We start from the raw sequence: 15,244 nt of genomic DNA on the forward strand, positions 1-15,244 counted from the left end.
GAGGCAGTAGGGTTTTGGCTTTGGTTTTGTTTTCTGTTTGAGGAGTGGTATGAAAAAGAATAAGAATGCATATTTAATTTCTGGTCTGATGCTGGTGTTTTGGTATCCTCAAAAGATGCTCTGATCCTGACAAGATTCATGTGGTGCAGATAAATACATCATTTTATTTAGCTCTGAAACACATGGTGGTGCTCAATCCTAATGCTGCTAAATGCAAAGTGGCAAAGTAATTTGACTAACACCATATAATTACAATTCCAAGTCCAAACAGCACAATCTTTATACTGAGGAAAGTGTTCCATGGTGGGATTCTCTGGGTTTGCACTGTGGTAAATTAGCAGGACAAGGAGGAAGGAAAAGCAGTGGGAAAATTTGAAAGCAAATGCGCGTTCCCTTTCACCTTGATGTGCACTGCTGCATCCTGGGATGCTCCAGGGTGAAATAAAAGAAGTGGCTGCATGTCAAATTGATGCCTGCTGGCTCCCTTCCCGTGCCTCATGTTCACATCACGCATTTCTGATCCTTTTGTGCAATATGCTCCTGTGCATAAGTACTGAAGCCCAGGAGCTCATCTCCTAAATTGCTGTTCATGCTGCATTTAAGAGCAAAATTCCCACTAGCAGCTCTAGTGAGATGCTGGGTAAGAGTCCTTTGAAATCATCGTTTAAAGCTGGAAACTCTGGGAACCTCAAAAGGTTGCTTTGAGAATTAAGAGAGATTAGATCACATCTCTGTGATAGAAGGAGTTGGAAAGCAAATGGTGATGATATTGCAGGGCTGAGAGGTGCTAAATATTTGTTTATTCAGTGAGTTTAATGGGGGAGAGTCAGTGCAGATGTTAATGTGCTGCAGACTATGAAAGGGCCAACAGCACAGATTTCAAGATCTTAAACATTTTGGTTGTTTGGGGTTTTTTTGTTGTTGTTTTTTTTCAGAAAACTCACTTGAATATGCACCAGCCTTTCTACCCCCCTTCTAATCTGAGCCCATGTTTGGAAAAAATCTAGAGCAGGGCCCATATTCTCCACTAAGAATAGAATAATTCTTAAAATACATTTTGGTACCAGTTTATTTTACTCTGTTTTATGCTTTTAGCTTTCCCCTAATGCCTCTTTTTACAATTTCCTATGATACTTTATTGCTTTTTCCCAGTTCCCTTTCTCTGGTTTATAATTTGTCCTAAGCAGGTGGTAAAGGCAGTGATGTTTGAGAATGTCAAGCTCTGTGAATCCGATACCATCCAAGTGTTTGCAGCCCTCCTGCCCTGCTCATCACCAGTGACTGCAGCAGAGCAGCCAGCGGGGTGTGCTGGGCACTGCCATCCCTGTGCCCCAGAAATGCAGCATTTGAGTGCTCCCTGTGATTCTGAGTCACTGTGACTCTGGGCACAACTCTGAGCACCGCATTCCCAGAGTTCAGTAATGCTTCAGGAGCTGCCAGCTTGGTTGGAGACTCGGAAATGTCTCCAGTTTGAAGTGAAGCACATTTTCAGGTTATCACTAATGCAGTCTCTGTCTCAGCTGCTTTATCAGGAAAGGGGGAGTTTGAATATTATTTATGTAGTTTCCTTACAGGAGTTTTTTTCAGGATTATTTAGTGAACGTTGGCACTGTGAGATGCTTTAAATACCAGAGGCTTGTTCCCATGTACCATATGATTTTCCACCTCCTGAATGCAACTGTTATTCTTCTGCCACTATTCAGCCCAATGATTTTTATTTTATTTACTTCGATTCTTTGTATTCTAGATTATGCCCCACTGGCAAGGGATCTTGGGAAAGAACTGTGATGCTTTTGTTCACTGAACAAAACCTAATTCATCCCTTTCCTTACATCACCACACAGCTCTCCAGCTTCCCAACACAGAGATTGCTCTGGCTTTCCTTTAGGTACGTTGAAAGTCACAGCAGCTGTTGATGTGTTTGGAGTCAGCACTGTCCAGTGTTATGAGAGGGGTAAAGATATATGTAATCAAAGGAGAGATTTAATTATCAGTGATATTGCAGGAATGAAAAGGGTGAAAACAAATTGGAAATTGAGAAACTAGCTGAATTCTAGAAAGAGCTCTGAAAAGAAGCAAGAATGAGAGGAAAAAGTAGGAGATGATGAGAAGCTAAGTGATGGTGAGAAATTTAGGAAATAGGGTCACAGATAGTGAAAAACAGTAATTTTTGAGATGGGGTTACAGAATGAGAGTTGTTACATCAGAGAGAGATGCATGGACTGTTGCCATTGCCCAGTAATGCTCCCAATTTCTGTTTCTGGGTTTCTGTAGGAATTAAAGTTTATTTGTTCCTTTGTTTAGGGAATGGAATAAAATTGCAAGAAGGGAACACAAAAGTGTTGGGGGCTGGCTGCCACCAGTATTATACATGAGGTACCAAATTAGGTTTCACAGGTGTCATGGGGTGGCAAGTTTAAAACCACGGCAACAGGCAATCTTAATTTTTGCCTCAGTTAACTTTTTGTCCAGTAACCTACCCATTAAGACATTCCTTTACTTTTGCATATGTATATATGAATATTTTTTGGAAAATATTTATAAAAAGCTTCAAATAAAACTGCCCATGTTATTGTCCACCTTATGCATGCAGTGTCCTTCCACGTCAGCATATTTTGCTGCTCTTTGAGAATTCATATGAGGGATTTTCTTTGTAAGCAGTTTGGGGTTGCTGGCATGTGTCCATCTGCATGGACAAATCAAGCTTCCACATTATCTGAACTCTGAGAAAGTCCTTTCAAAGTTTTAATGAGATGTCACCATAGCGGTGCCCTTCAGTCCTCAGTTGCTGGTCACTGAAATTCTGGAATCCAAAAGCCTTTGTTGATAATGAGAGATGAATAATCATTGAGTTCAGAATTCTCAGCCACCCAGTGTCAGATGCAGGAGAGGCTTTCAAAATTCTGGAGAAATGAAGCAGAAAGTTGAAGTGCTTTTAAAAAGCCATGCCTGACAAGACAGCAGTAATGCCACATACCTGATCTGCTCATTATAAAACCTTTCCTTTTGTGAAGTAACACGTTTTCAGAATTAAATGCTGAGAGAGGATAAAATGAAATAAATGTGGGTTCGGTTCCTATTGTTTGCTTGCAAACTAAAGCAAGAACTTTACAATACTTTCATGATATAATTACTTCTAGAATAATAATAGATACTTCCACTCCAACTCCTATAAATACCTGTTGCTTTCCACAGCTATGAATATGTATTTGTCTTTCTCTGCTGCTTGCTGTCTTTTCTCCCAGGCAGCACTGCAGAGAGGTAGGACTTAGAGATCACCCCAACCTCAGTCAGCACTGAACCAAGCCTACAAAGAACAGACAAGAAGTGACTCATGATTTTTTTTCCATGTATGGCATGAGTAGTCAAGCAGCCCCTAGAAATGGAACTGAAATTCTTATACCTTATATGACAGCTGTTTTATATTCCCTGTGATAAGAAGTGGGGTAGTGGTGAGGAACAGGACACAGTTGTGAGTGGGCTGAGCCAGAAGAATGGGGTGGCTGGAGGCTGGTGAAGCTGTTTTCCCATGTTTTCTGCAATAATCCAGGCTTTGGAGTAGGATTTACCCCAGGTACAAGAAAAGGATTAGGTGATAGTGGCATGCTTAATACAGGGATTCATAAAACAAGAGCTGCAAACACTTGTGATGCAGGGAGCTGTTAAGTGACAAAGGAGGAAAGTTAACTGTGCAGAAAGGTGAACCTCCTAAGCCTGACCAGAGCACAGAGTACTTATGAGTAATAATCACATGTGGGTATCCTTTGTTTGGCTGGGTCTGGCAGGTTTGTTATTTCTCAATCAAATGTAGGAACCCTTGCATAAATTGATAGATTTAAAGTAAACATTTTTCAGTGCAAAGCCTGCTGCTTTTATTTAAATTGTATTAAAATCTGAGGCTTGTAAAAAAATGGTGCTGATCTGTTCCATGGTACCTGCAAAGGTTTGTGAGACTCCTGTCAGTTGTGCCATTTGATTTCCTGCATGCTGGAATGTCTGGAGTTGAGAAGATTGGCCCGGTGTGAACACCAAATGCACCATCTGAGGATGGACATGTTCAAACTACGCTTTTCTCCTGGTGTTTTGAAATACTTCAGGTACTCAGACAAAGTAATTTTGCAAAGCACAATGCGGACAGACACCCAAACTCCTTATTTTAACATCTCTGCTTCACAGAGTTAAAGACACTGTTTTGAGGTATTGTTAATAGCTACGTCTGTGAATGCTCCACTGCTCATTAGAGATGGAAGGAAAAAAGCAATTATTAAATTGGCCAGCCCAGCCCTTGTGAACTACAGGATTTTCCAGTTCAGTGTATTCCCTCATTCCTCACCGCAGTGAAGTTTTTTCATGTTCCAGACAATGTGGCTTTGTATTTTTTTTTTTAAATACTAAGGTAAAAAACATTACTCCATTTGTGTCATAATTTTTTCCATAGCATTGAAGAACGTGTTCTAGGGCTTGGCCATGCAACCTTGACAGGATGGGTAAATATTGGTAAGACTTTCCATGCAAGGTCTGTGAGCTGCAAAGTATGAAACGATACTGTGCTGGCCTGTGCTGTGAGGGAGCAGCCCCTGGGTCAGGTATCCAGCTGAAAAATGACAGTGCAATAATACAGAAAATCCGGTGCTTTTCTGGTTGAACTCACAACGAAGGTGACTGGAGGCTCTGCAGTCCAACACTGGAAAAAACAGAATCAGCCTTAGTATGTGAAAGTAATTCAGCACTTTGTGTTCCACAAGGCTAGTAAGGAGTATTAGTAAAATAGCAGGGCTTCCTTTTAAACATCTGCTCAGACACTACCTCGAATTTTGCTGACCGACTTTTCTGAGTCATCTTCCAGACTCTCAGCTGCCCTGGCGAGTCCGCACGTCCCGAGAGGACCCAAACCCCTGCGCTCCCATTAGAATTTTAAACCACAACCTCTGCCTTTTCAGGGGCGTGGGCAGGCGAACAGGTGTGTCGGCGTTATGGACAGAACTCGCTCCCGGCGGGGAGCGCTGTCCATCCCAAATCTCAGCTCTTTCTACCCAAAACGCGGCTCCGCTCCCTCCGCCCCCGCCCCGAACCTGCCCGGAGTGAGGGGAGGGGGGGGGGGGGCGGAGGAGCCGCTCCGCGGGCGGGGCGCGCGCATGCGCGGAGAGGGGCGGCGCGCGCGCGCAGGCAGCGGGGCCATGGCCGCCCGTCCGCGGGGCCGCGGGGTGTCGGCGGCGCCCTGAGGCGGCGCGGCGCGGCCATGGTGCCTCGAGGAGCCGCTCTGCCGCCGGGCACCGAACCGCCGCCGCCGCCGTCGGCGTGAGAAGCGCGGAGCCACCGCCGCGCCACCGGGGAGCGAGAGGAGGAGGAGGAGGAGGTGGAGGAGGAGGCGGCGGCGACCCCGCGGGTTCAGGTGATTCCCGCACGAGCCCCTTCAGGCACGCGCGCGCGCGCGTCCCCGCGGCGCCCCCCGCCCGCCGCTCCCGCGCCCCTCCGCGCCCCCGCCGCTCCCGCGCGTGTCCGCGCCGGTGCCGGGGCTCCCCGGCCTTCCCTGCGCGCAGCCCCCCCCTCCCGCTCCTCCCCGCCCTCCGCCCCCCTTCCCCTCCCCGCTCCCCTCCTCCGCCGGCGCCGGGAGCCGCTGGGGTTACTGGAGTTCAGCGGGGCCGGGCAGGATGCGCGGGGCTGCCCGCGGCGGGGAGCGCGGGAGTTGCACCGGGCAGGCAATAAGTGTCCTGCTGGGGAGCGGGGCAGCGGGGGGCCGCGGTTCGCACGCCCGGTGCGGGCTGCTGCAGCCCTGACACAGCCGCTGGCTTGGCCGGGGGGCTGCGCTGCTGCCCGCCCTGCCCGGGGTCGGGCTGTGCCCTGCCCGGGGTCGGGCTGTGCCCTCCGGTGCCCGCAGCCGGCTGAGCATCCCCCGGCCCGGTGCCGTCACGGCTGAGACACGGAGCGGAGCCGGGCACCTCTCCTGGAGACGGGCCCCGGAGCATATGGTCATGCTTATGTAAGGAACAGCCTGCCCGTGGCGTGGAGAACAGGGCTCTTTCCATTTTTCCTACTTATGTCATGTCAGGCGGTTTTATGAGACCTTCTGTAGCCTTTTAAAATAAGGTTTGTGATAAGAATTTTCATTTTTCTTCTGTGCTCGGGAGTAGTTCTGTGTACCAAAGTATACTTGTGACAGATGGAGCTCTTAGAGGGATTCTTACCTTCTGGTTGTGCTGCCGTTTTGGGGGTGTGTGTGTGGGACCTGGTGCATAAATAATGTGATTGGGGGAATAAAATGAAAAAAATGTGCTTTTTTTTTTGTGTGTAATGCCGCAAGTATCAGCAAATGAAAGAGAATATTAGAAACTATGGGCAAAATATACCAAAGAAAAGAGAGATTTGTGTAATACGTTTGACTCATTAATATTAGCCATTTGTGATCTCATTCAGAATACTTTTTTTTTGAAACCTGTAGGTGTTGCGGTATTCATTTCTTAAGCAGTTTTTAGTTCAAGAGTTTCTATTAACTTGTGTTTCAGACTTGGATACTTTTACATATATTTCATTTAGGGTTTGTCTGTGTTTATAATGTGTCCGTAGAGATAAAACTTGGAAGGAGAGGAAAGAAATAATTATTAATTACTTTTTGATCATTTTTGTAGGGTGGAAGATAGATTTAAATATGGAAAAAAATACTTAGTTTAGATGGGTGATCTGAGCTATTGCGTCCTGTGACTTTGGTTTCTCTGTAACCTTGGCTTTTTCTTGCTGGTTAACTTAGATAGGAGGGGGCCTGTGCATGAGAAACTGTATCTTATTTTTGTAGTTGGCTTTAATAACTTGTGATCAGCTCTGGTTTTTGAGTCATAATATCACTAAAGTTTTTAATTAAGTGCTCAACCCATTAGCATAAGGAAATGTGTGTCTTTACGACCACCATTACATAGAAGGTTCATCAGAAATCTTACAGAGCAATATAAAACTGCTGCTCATCCAAAACAAGGATTCACTTGGTTTACATCAGTCTTGAGGAGCTACCGATGTTACAGCCCCATTCTGACGGAGACATGGACTGAGCATTGGAAGAAATACTGGGGAATTCCTTCCTTTGGGAGAGGATGGGCAGAGATCGGGATCTCAGTCCTGTTCGGGAGCTGGAGCCCTTGGTGCAGATGCAGAACGGCGCATCATGCCAGTGAGCTCTGAACGATGGGTGTGTCCTGGAAAACTGGGAGCCTGCTTGGTGGTGTTTGGTGTTCGCACAAACCTTCTCCGAGCTGTTTGCTAAACTTGGGTCGGTTTCCTCCTCTTCAAACAGTGCAGATGGCTCCTCTTCCCCTCCTCTGGAACCCATGTGGTGATTTATTCTTCTGAGTGCATTTTTAGCTCTAAATACACCTGGCATTGTTTGATGTTTTTAGAGTGGACAGTTCAGCATCCTTTTGCTCTTTAAGGGTATATTCAAGTCCAGTCCTACAGTGTGATTCATTCTGTTCCTGTTTCCCTGCCCTTCCAGCATCTCTCATTTCAGAGAGGCCCTGCTGCTCTGTAATTAGTTTCATACTTGGGAGGAACACTCAGAAGTGGGTACTTCATCTTGAGGAGCTTTTCTGGAAGAATTCTTTGGTTGCATATCTTGAACATGTTTTAAAGGGAACTTTTCTGGGTATTTCCACCCTGCATTTGATATTTCTGTCAGGCGAGTCTGGTGCTGCAGGAAGCTGAGCTGCCTGTTTCACAGGCCTTGAAGCTTTATTTACACGATTCAGAAAACGGATAAGGCAGCAGTGGGGATGGAAACTTTATCAGTGCTGACCTAGAGAAATCTTGAAAGGCTTATTTTCTATTTTAACTATTTACCAGTCTGGTAACAAGTTATTGTTATTGCAGGTTCTAAACATAGGCTGTGTCTGAAATGGCTAAAAACTGTCTGAGCAATTGTGGAGGATGAAATATATTTCATCCTGTTGTGTGGCTTCATCCTGGTAAAACATTTGGGTTGCAGGGTGTTTTGTGAGCTTTGCCTGTGTGGTGTTCCTGGGAGCTCTCTGGGGTGGGATGTCACTGCATCATCTCGGGCTCTCATTAATGCTCGGTGTGCAGGTCCTTTGGGTATTCTCTCCTCTGCAGAGGCGCTTTGGGATTGCTGCCCAGATTTTCTCAGAATGTGCTGATACAAATGTGGTTAGGCAGGCTTGTAGGTGTGGGCTTGCAAACACGGCTGTGAAGGCAAAAAAAAGTGCTGAATAACTGGTTAATAAACCAAACCTTGAAGTGGTGAGAAACCGGGGAGCCAGAAAGGACCTCAGAGCAGTTTAGTTTGTTGAGTCAACCTAGATTTTCTTCTGAAGATTTTAATTAAAGATATTACTAATTATATTTTAATTTTAATGTATTAGCTTACTGTCTTTCAGGTGCTCAACTAAGCTGTGATCTCAAAACCGAGCAGCCCCTCTTATTGTGACTGGATTTGAACTGATCCAGTGCAGGCAGAGCGTGGATCCCATAGAAATCCACAGAAGGGAGGATTTTGCTGTATACCTGGTGGATTTGTTAGCCTTTGTTAACATGTGTTAGTCCCTGAGTTCAGTTCCTTTGTCTTACCTGCTCATTATGAAAAATAAAAGCCACAGGATGTTTTACAGGCTGCCTATAAATAATATAATGCACTTGCTATATAATTGAGAGTGGACTGAAACTGTTCATAGTGTATAAATGTACTCGAGAAATAAATCTTTAAAGAAAACTTTATCTTCACAGCTCTGTAATATGTATCTTCATTTCCTGGATTGGTTTTCTTTCCCCTCATATAAAATTTTCTAGAATTAATGAAAGTTGGAAATGTAGATTATTTTTTTTGTTCTCTGCAATTAACCTTCCGTACTTGCTTTTGTCCATTTTTAATATGCCTTTAATGTGAATTCATGTTCACTGAAGTCCCTGTGAACAGAGAAGAGTTTGACCTAATTTATTTTGCAGTAACATTTGCTTTTGCAAAACACGTGCTCTATTTGTTTGGAATGGTTAACCTTAGCTGTACCACAGTTCACAACTGAATGACTCTTGGATGAGCAGGAATGTAGGAATTACTGTGTTTTCTAGGTAGAAATACCAGTTCTTCAGCCACACCACTGCAGCAACTGGATAGCAATCCATATTGTTCGATCAGATGGGAAAAAAATAAGGAGAAAAAAAATATTGTTTGTTCTTGTTAACTGCTTACACAGCAAGATCGAGCTGTCTGTTTGCTGACTGACTCTTTAAACCTTTAAATGGAAGGCTAAATACTCTCTGGTTATTATTTGAAATTTCTGAACTACTCCAGTGATCTAGGACTGAGCATTACTGGGAGCAGTGACTGGTGCCAGTGCTGCTGTTGCTGTGCACGTCTTCCGTGTTCCAGGGTTTTATTCCTGCTCTTGGTATCTTGCTGGATCTGGCCTTCTCAGCAGAAATCTTTGATTGCTGTCCTTGTTAGCCAATTTAAATTGCATGGGAGCAAGGCAGTCTTTTCCTTTCCTCTGTACTGTCTGAGAGGGAAAGAGCCCTTTTGATGGATTGGTGACTCATGTACTCTGAGTTCTAGGTTTGTTTTTGTTTTTGTTTTTTTTCTACAGAATCACACAGGGAGATTCTTTTCTAAGTGCATATTTGATAAACCTTTACGTCCTGTTCCTTCCCTTTGTTCTCTCCCTCCCAAACTGATGATAGAAGGAGCTGAGTCTTTGAAGAATGTGATTCTTCTGTAAATCAAATTCTTTTTGCTCCCCAGACCAGGAGAGGTATAAAGAAGGGAGTGAGTGGGTACAACCCAGCTGATGGGTCTAAATTTAGTTGTTGAACTGTGACACAGAACTTATCTAGAGCTACTGATAAGAGTTGTATATTTTGTCTTTTGTTTGGATTTATTTTTTAAATTTATTTTTTCCTCTTCGAAGTCTGTCTAGCAGAGTTTACCTCAAAGGAAAACAAAAGGTTTTCCTGGTGATATTTTTAGTTTCAGACTCTATTACTGAAAAATAATCTAACGTGGAAACTAAACTACAGACCAGAATCTACTTGTTAACAGATGTATCCAGAGTAACTAGAATTTCATAGATGTGAGAAACAGAAGTTGAAATTCTTTCTTTTTGTTCTTAGTTAATCTTGCCAAGTATTTTAGGTTGTGATGCTGTAGCAGAATGAGCATCTTGTTCACAGATGTGAGGCTGAATGTTGCAGGAGCAAGTCTGGTTTTGAGATTCTGATCTCGACTGGAATTACTTTCTGTGGTGAATTTTGGTGGCAATAGTCTTGGAATAACTTACACTTGCAGATATTCCAGTTTATTTCTGTAACTATAAAGTAACTTTATGATTAATGCTTTCCTAAATGTACAAACTTTCCTCTGTTAATGTGATTTTTTTACCTGTTTGGATAAATGGGTACAGATTTTTGCTGCCCCTTGTTCTGCTTTACCAGGGCATATTTCCTGTCTGTGATATGATAGATTTATATTTATGTTGGTGCAGAAGCAACAGTTACACTGGTTTAAGTGGCAGAATTCACAGCTTCAGCTGAAATGGCAAAATTTTATGTTGTGACAAAACTTCAGAAAGAAAATTCTGTGAAAGGGAAAATGTGTGTTATCTTTAAGAGGGTACGTGCCGTGTGATCACACTCAAGATGGTCTGTTCTGCTGATGGAATGAGCTGGGACAAACTTGAAGGAGTGGGGTTTTTTTGTCTGTTTTTTTCAATTGATTTTTGCCAACTCTACTGCTTTCTTTAAGACCAACCAGGAATATGCTTTTGACAAAATGGATGTGCCAGGGGAGGGAGAGATTTTTGAAACATGACCGTTGTAGAACAAAAATGAGCAATCTATGTTCCATGAACAATCAGTTATAATGGGATTTTTTTAAAAGGTAGTTTGGCCAAATAGCACAGCTTTAGATGTGAAATCTGAAGTTTTTGGTCTTGGCTTTTGCTGGAATTGAGTTAATTTTACTAGCTGGTGCAGTGCTGTTTTGGGTTTAGTACGAGAATAATGCTGGTGGCACACCAATGGTTTAGTTGGTGCCAAGCTGTGCTTACTCTAATCAAGGACTTTTCAGTTTCCTGTGCTCTGGCAGTGAGCAGGTGCACAGGGAGCTGGGGGAACTGGGCAAAGGGATATTCCACACCACAGAACCTCATGCCCAGTGTATAAACAGGGGGGAATTGGCTGGGAGACACTGACTGCTGCTCAGAGACTGGATGGGCATCACTGAGTGGGTGGTGAACAACTGCACTGTGTCACTGCTTTCTCTTGGGTTTTAGTCCTCTCTTTCAGTGTTTTAGGTGGTTTTTTTTTTTTGTTGTTATCTACCTTTCACCACAGTTATCATCATTGGTATTTTATTTTGTTTATTAAAGTGTTCTTATCTCAACCCAAGGTTTTTACCTTTTTTTTTCAGTTCTCCTCTTCATCCTACTAGGAGGGGTGATGGTGAGCAAGTGGCTGTGTGATGTTACCTCCCAGCAGGGGTTAAACTGTGACAGTCTTATTGAGACTGTTCCTTTTCTTACTCTTATTTGGAACAGAGCAATGTTTGAAATCATGGGAAAAAAAATTTCGAAACACAAACAAGTGGCTCCCCAGTCCATGTTTTGGCTTTGTAGGACAAGTGACCTATTTTTTTTCTAACGCCTGAGCATCCTGCAACTCCTGTCATCATCATTTATCTAAAGGTTTTAGAGGTTTAATGTTGTGGTTGTTTTTTTGTTTGTTTTTACACCAATCAAAATAATGTATTGTGAGAGCTCTTTACAATATAATGAGCTTAGAGCAATGGACTTTGCTTGCCTCTATTTCGTTCTGTTAGAACTTGGCAACCATTACAACTGAGGCTTTATTTAACACATCCGCATTTCTAGTGCAGTTAATTTTAAAGGGTTTCTTATTAGTATTTTTGTCAGTCAGGGACAGAAGATGCTGTGGAGTTGCAGTGGCTGCTCCTCACAGCACTTCCGTTGCAACATGATGTGGTTTTCAAAGTTTGTGTTGCTTTTGTTTTAGCAGCATTTGAAATTTAATTATTCTCCTAGAAATCTAAATGCTGCACTTTTTAGTTTGCTGTGTCTCAAGTATGGGTTTGTGCATGGGTTTGGGAGGTAGAATTTTTCAGCTTAATTTGGATGTGCTGACCCTCAATTTAACTTTCAGTATTAAAAGAAGTTGTTCACATAATTCTCTTTTTGAAGTAGTTAAGGAAAGTGAAAGCTCAAGTAAAAGTTACCTTCTTGTCATACATGTTTGGTTGTTGTTGATGGCTGAAAAAGGTTTGACAGTTTTGAGAATGTAATTTGTTATCAGACACTTGTTGTCACTTTACGTGGGTATTTTTATGACAGAATGAAAACCTGTCAGTCTCTGCTCATCCCTATCCCTACATCCTGATCTACTTGGAAAAGGAACCTAGTAAAAAACCAGGAGGCAGCCTAATTTCAGAGTTTTGATTAAATTTATGAACTTGACAAACCCACAGATTTTTGAAAATTCTGGGACATTAAAAACATTTTGATATGACTTATTTAAGCCTGCATTTTTGTAACTCCTTGCATACAATCTGTGTATCCCAACTTCTGTTTGTACAATACCATCCTTTAAACTCAGCCTTTTATTCACACAAAATGCTCAATGCTCTGATTCTGTAGTTGCTGCTTGGGTGGTAGTTTTGGTTGTTCATTCTAAATATTTGTAATCTTCTGGCTGACCTTTTAATTTGTGTTGGGCAGCTCTGTGAAATGCTGGTGTTGTGCAGAGTGCCTGATGTGGTTGGATGGCACTTCCTGTGCGAGGGGAAGGATGTGCTCCCCTTGGGGTTTGTAGAGCTGTTGCAAGAGCTCTGTAAAAAGTGCCAGCATTTACATAACTTGAAAAATCAGACTGTGGGCTAGACAATGGCAAGCAACAGCCCTGCAATCTGTGGTTTATTTAGGCACATCTCAGTTTTGATCTCTCCTGACTTCTTGAGCTGAATTAATTTTATGTCATCGTGGCTTGAGAAGTGTGAGCGTGGCTGAAGGTGTGACATGAACAGTTTGTAGTGTCATCTAGGCCATGGCAACACAAATGAAACCTCACACGAGGCTTGTGTGTAAGTGAGAGGTGTTGGGTTTTTTTGATTATTTGGGTTGGGTTTTTTTCTTAATATATATTTGCATGGTTTCACTTCATGCTGGACTTCTATATTGGCTTAAGGTATAGAAGTTGCACAGCTGAAAAACTTTTGTAACTTACATGAGGACAACATGAATAAAATTTTGTAAACCTTTATTTAAAATAAAGTGCAGTTCAAGTGCGGGTTTTTCCATTCCTTTGCTCAGGGTGCAGTCCTTTTCAATCGTCTCCCTAATAATTTGGATTGGGAGCCTTTTCTTAAATCTGACCTCATCGGGGGGCTGATTGTGCTGTAGGTGATTTTACTTTGAGTGCCTTCTTCTGGATAAAAACTTACTGGATCAACTGTCCCCAATTTCAACTGCACTTCTCTAGTGCAGCCTGCAGTGAATCGTGTTCAAAGGATGGGCAGGTGGTGGATGGTAAAACCAGCACATTTCATTTAAATACAACTGTGAGTCTTCGCTGACGGGATGTCAAACTGATCCTTTTGCTCTTTAAAATGATTCTGTTGGTGACTTTTGAGATGCTGTTGTGGACCAGCTGTTTCTAAAAAAAGTGCCCTTCATTGTTATGCATCAATTATCTTGCCTGGTGGCAAACTCCAAAATGAAATTATCTTCTAGTATTCAGGAGTGAGGATATGTTCTTTTGTTTATAGGATTCCTTGTGGTGAATTACATAGAAATTAGTAGAATAGCTGAATTATTGGTCCTATTCTTCAAAACATGCAGCCCTCAAATTTTATAAATAGATAAATTTGTAGAGGTTAATGAAGGCTGTAAATGATTTTTTTAAAGCTTAGGTATTTGAAAATTATTTATTGCAATTTACATTGAGGAAGTGAATCCAAAATATTTAAAATCACCTTAATTGGTGATTATTTAATTTGAGAGACATAGAAATAGTGCTAAGCTAGATGGATGTAATGTCTGAATTTTGTTGGTGTTTGGTTTCTAAAGCATACAGAGTATTACATTCTAATGCTGATCATGTAAATGTTTATGGAGTACCTACTACACTGGGGTCTTTTGGCTGAGATCTTGGATGCTAAATGAGTGTAAATAAGAACGGTGCACACCCTTGGACCATTTTCATGCCATTAACCTGCCCTCCCCCCATTTTACAGTGTCACCATGGAAAAAAACTGCTAGCAAATTGACCTTTATATAGGCAAAATAGAAGCTGTCCTGTCTGGATTTGAGTTTAACTCAGTTGATTCATTCAGTCGTTTGTGGCCACACAGGAAGCCCCATTCATACAATCACAAAAGCTAATGGCTGTTTGTACAGTGGGATTGATCTGATTACTCTTCTCTCTCTTGTGCTATTTACAGTCTGCTGCCAATTCACAGAAAGGGAAGAGAATGGCTGCAAAGGAGAAGTTGGAGGCAGTATTAAACGTGGCCCTAAGGGTCCCCAGCATCATGCTGTTGGATGTCTTGTACAGATGGGATGTCAGCTCATTCTTCCAGCAGATCCAAAGAAGTAGCCTGCACAACAACCCTCTCTTCCAGTACAAGTACTTGGCCCTTAATATGCATTATGTGGGTAAGTATAGATCTATTCAAGAGAAAATACTACACTTACTAAATACCTTTTGGCTTGCTACAAGAATTTTAAGAATTTTGTAATAGCATGTTAATGTATTGATTACAAAGAATAACATGACAATGCATTCATTACAGGTCTGCCTAAGGGACAGTTTATGTTAGCAGCGAAGAAATCCTGCCCAGGGCTTTTACTGATTGTTATTATTTACCCTTTACAAGTAAGCCTGATGTTTGGAAACACAATTGATGTCCTAAAAGAAGAGCACAGTGACTTTGGCCTGTCTCTGACTGATGAGGAAGCTGCTGTGAAATGCTGCGCAGAGAAGTATAGAAACTTAACATTAAACAGAGGTTAGGGAAAAGGTAGCCTGATTTGGACTAACCACAGCACTAGAAGTTTAATTTTCTCTGTTGCACAGATTTAGCTCTTCAGTTTACACCCTTATGAACCAACTCTGTGCTGAGTGGATTCGAGCAGGTAACCAGTCCTGGTGTTGCAGATAAATGGACAAAATTACTAACTCAGCTGAGGTGTGAACCTTGGCCTGCAAGTCTAGCTCTGGAATGCCAGATGTCTGTTTTTAG

The 15,244-nt window shown here is 42.6% G+C and overlaps 1 protein-coding gene across 2 annotated transcripts in view; it reads left to right on the top strand.

The window, feature by feature from the left end:
* Positions 1-5,148: 5,148 nt before the first annotated feature.
* Positions 5,149-15,244, top strand: part of RNF145 (ring finger protein 145) — a 45,911-nt gene continuing 35,815 nt past the window's right edge. Inside the window, exons 1-2 of one of the 2 annotated variants that reach the window (XM_058848808.1) lie at positions 5,149-5,392; positions 14,444-14,657. In XM_058848808.1, the coding sequence (XP_058704791.1) occupies positions 14,474-14,657 (184 nt within the window). In that variant the 5' untranslated portion in view covers positions 5,149-5,392; positions 14,444-14,473. Of the gene's footprint in view, positions 5,393-5,670; positions 6,088-14,443; positions 14,658-15,244 lie in introns of those variants that run through there. The other variant, XM_058848809.1, reaches the window with a different exon arrangement.

Source organism: Poecile atricapillus, chromosome 13 (assembly GCF_030490865.1).
Source record: "Poecile atricapillus isolate bPoeAtr1 chromosome 13, bPoeAtr1.hap1, whole genome shotgun sequence".
In the NCBI taxonomy this organism is placed as follows: Eukaryota; Metazoa; Chordata; class Aves; order Passeriformes; family Paridae; genus Poecile; species Poecile atricapillus.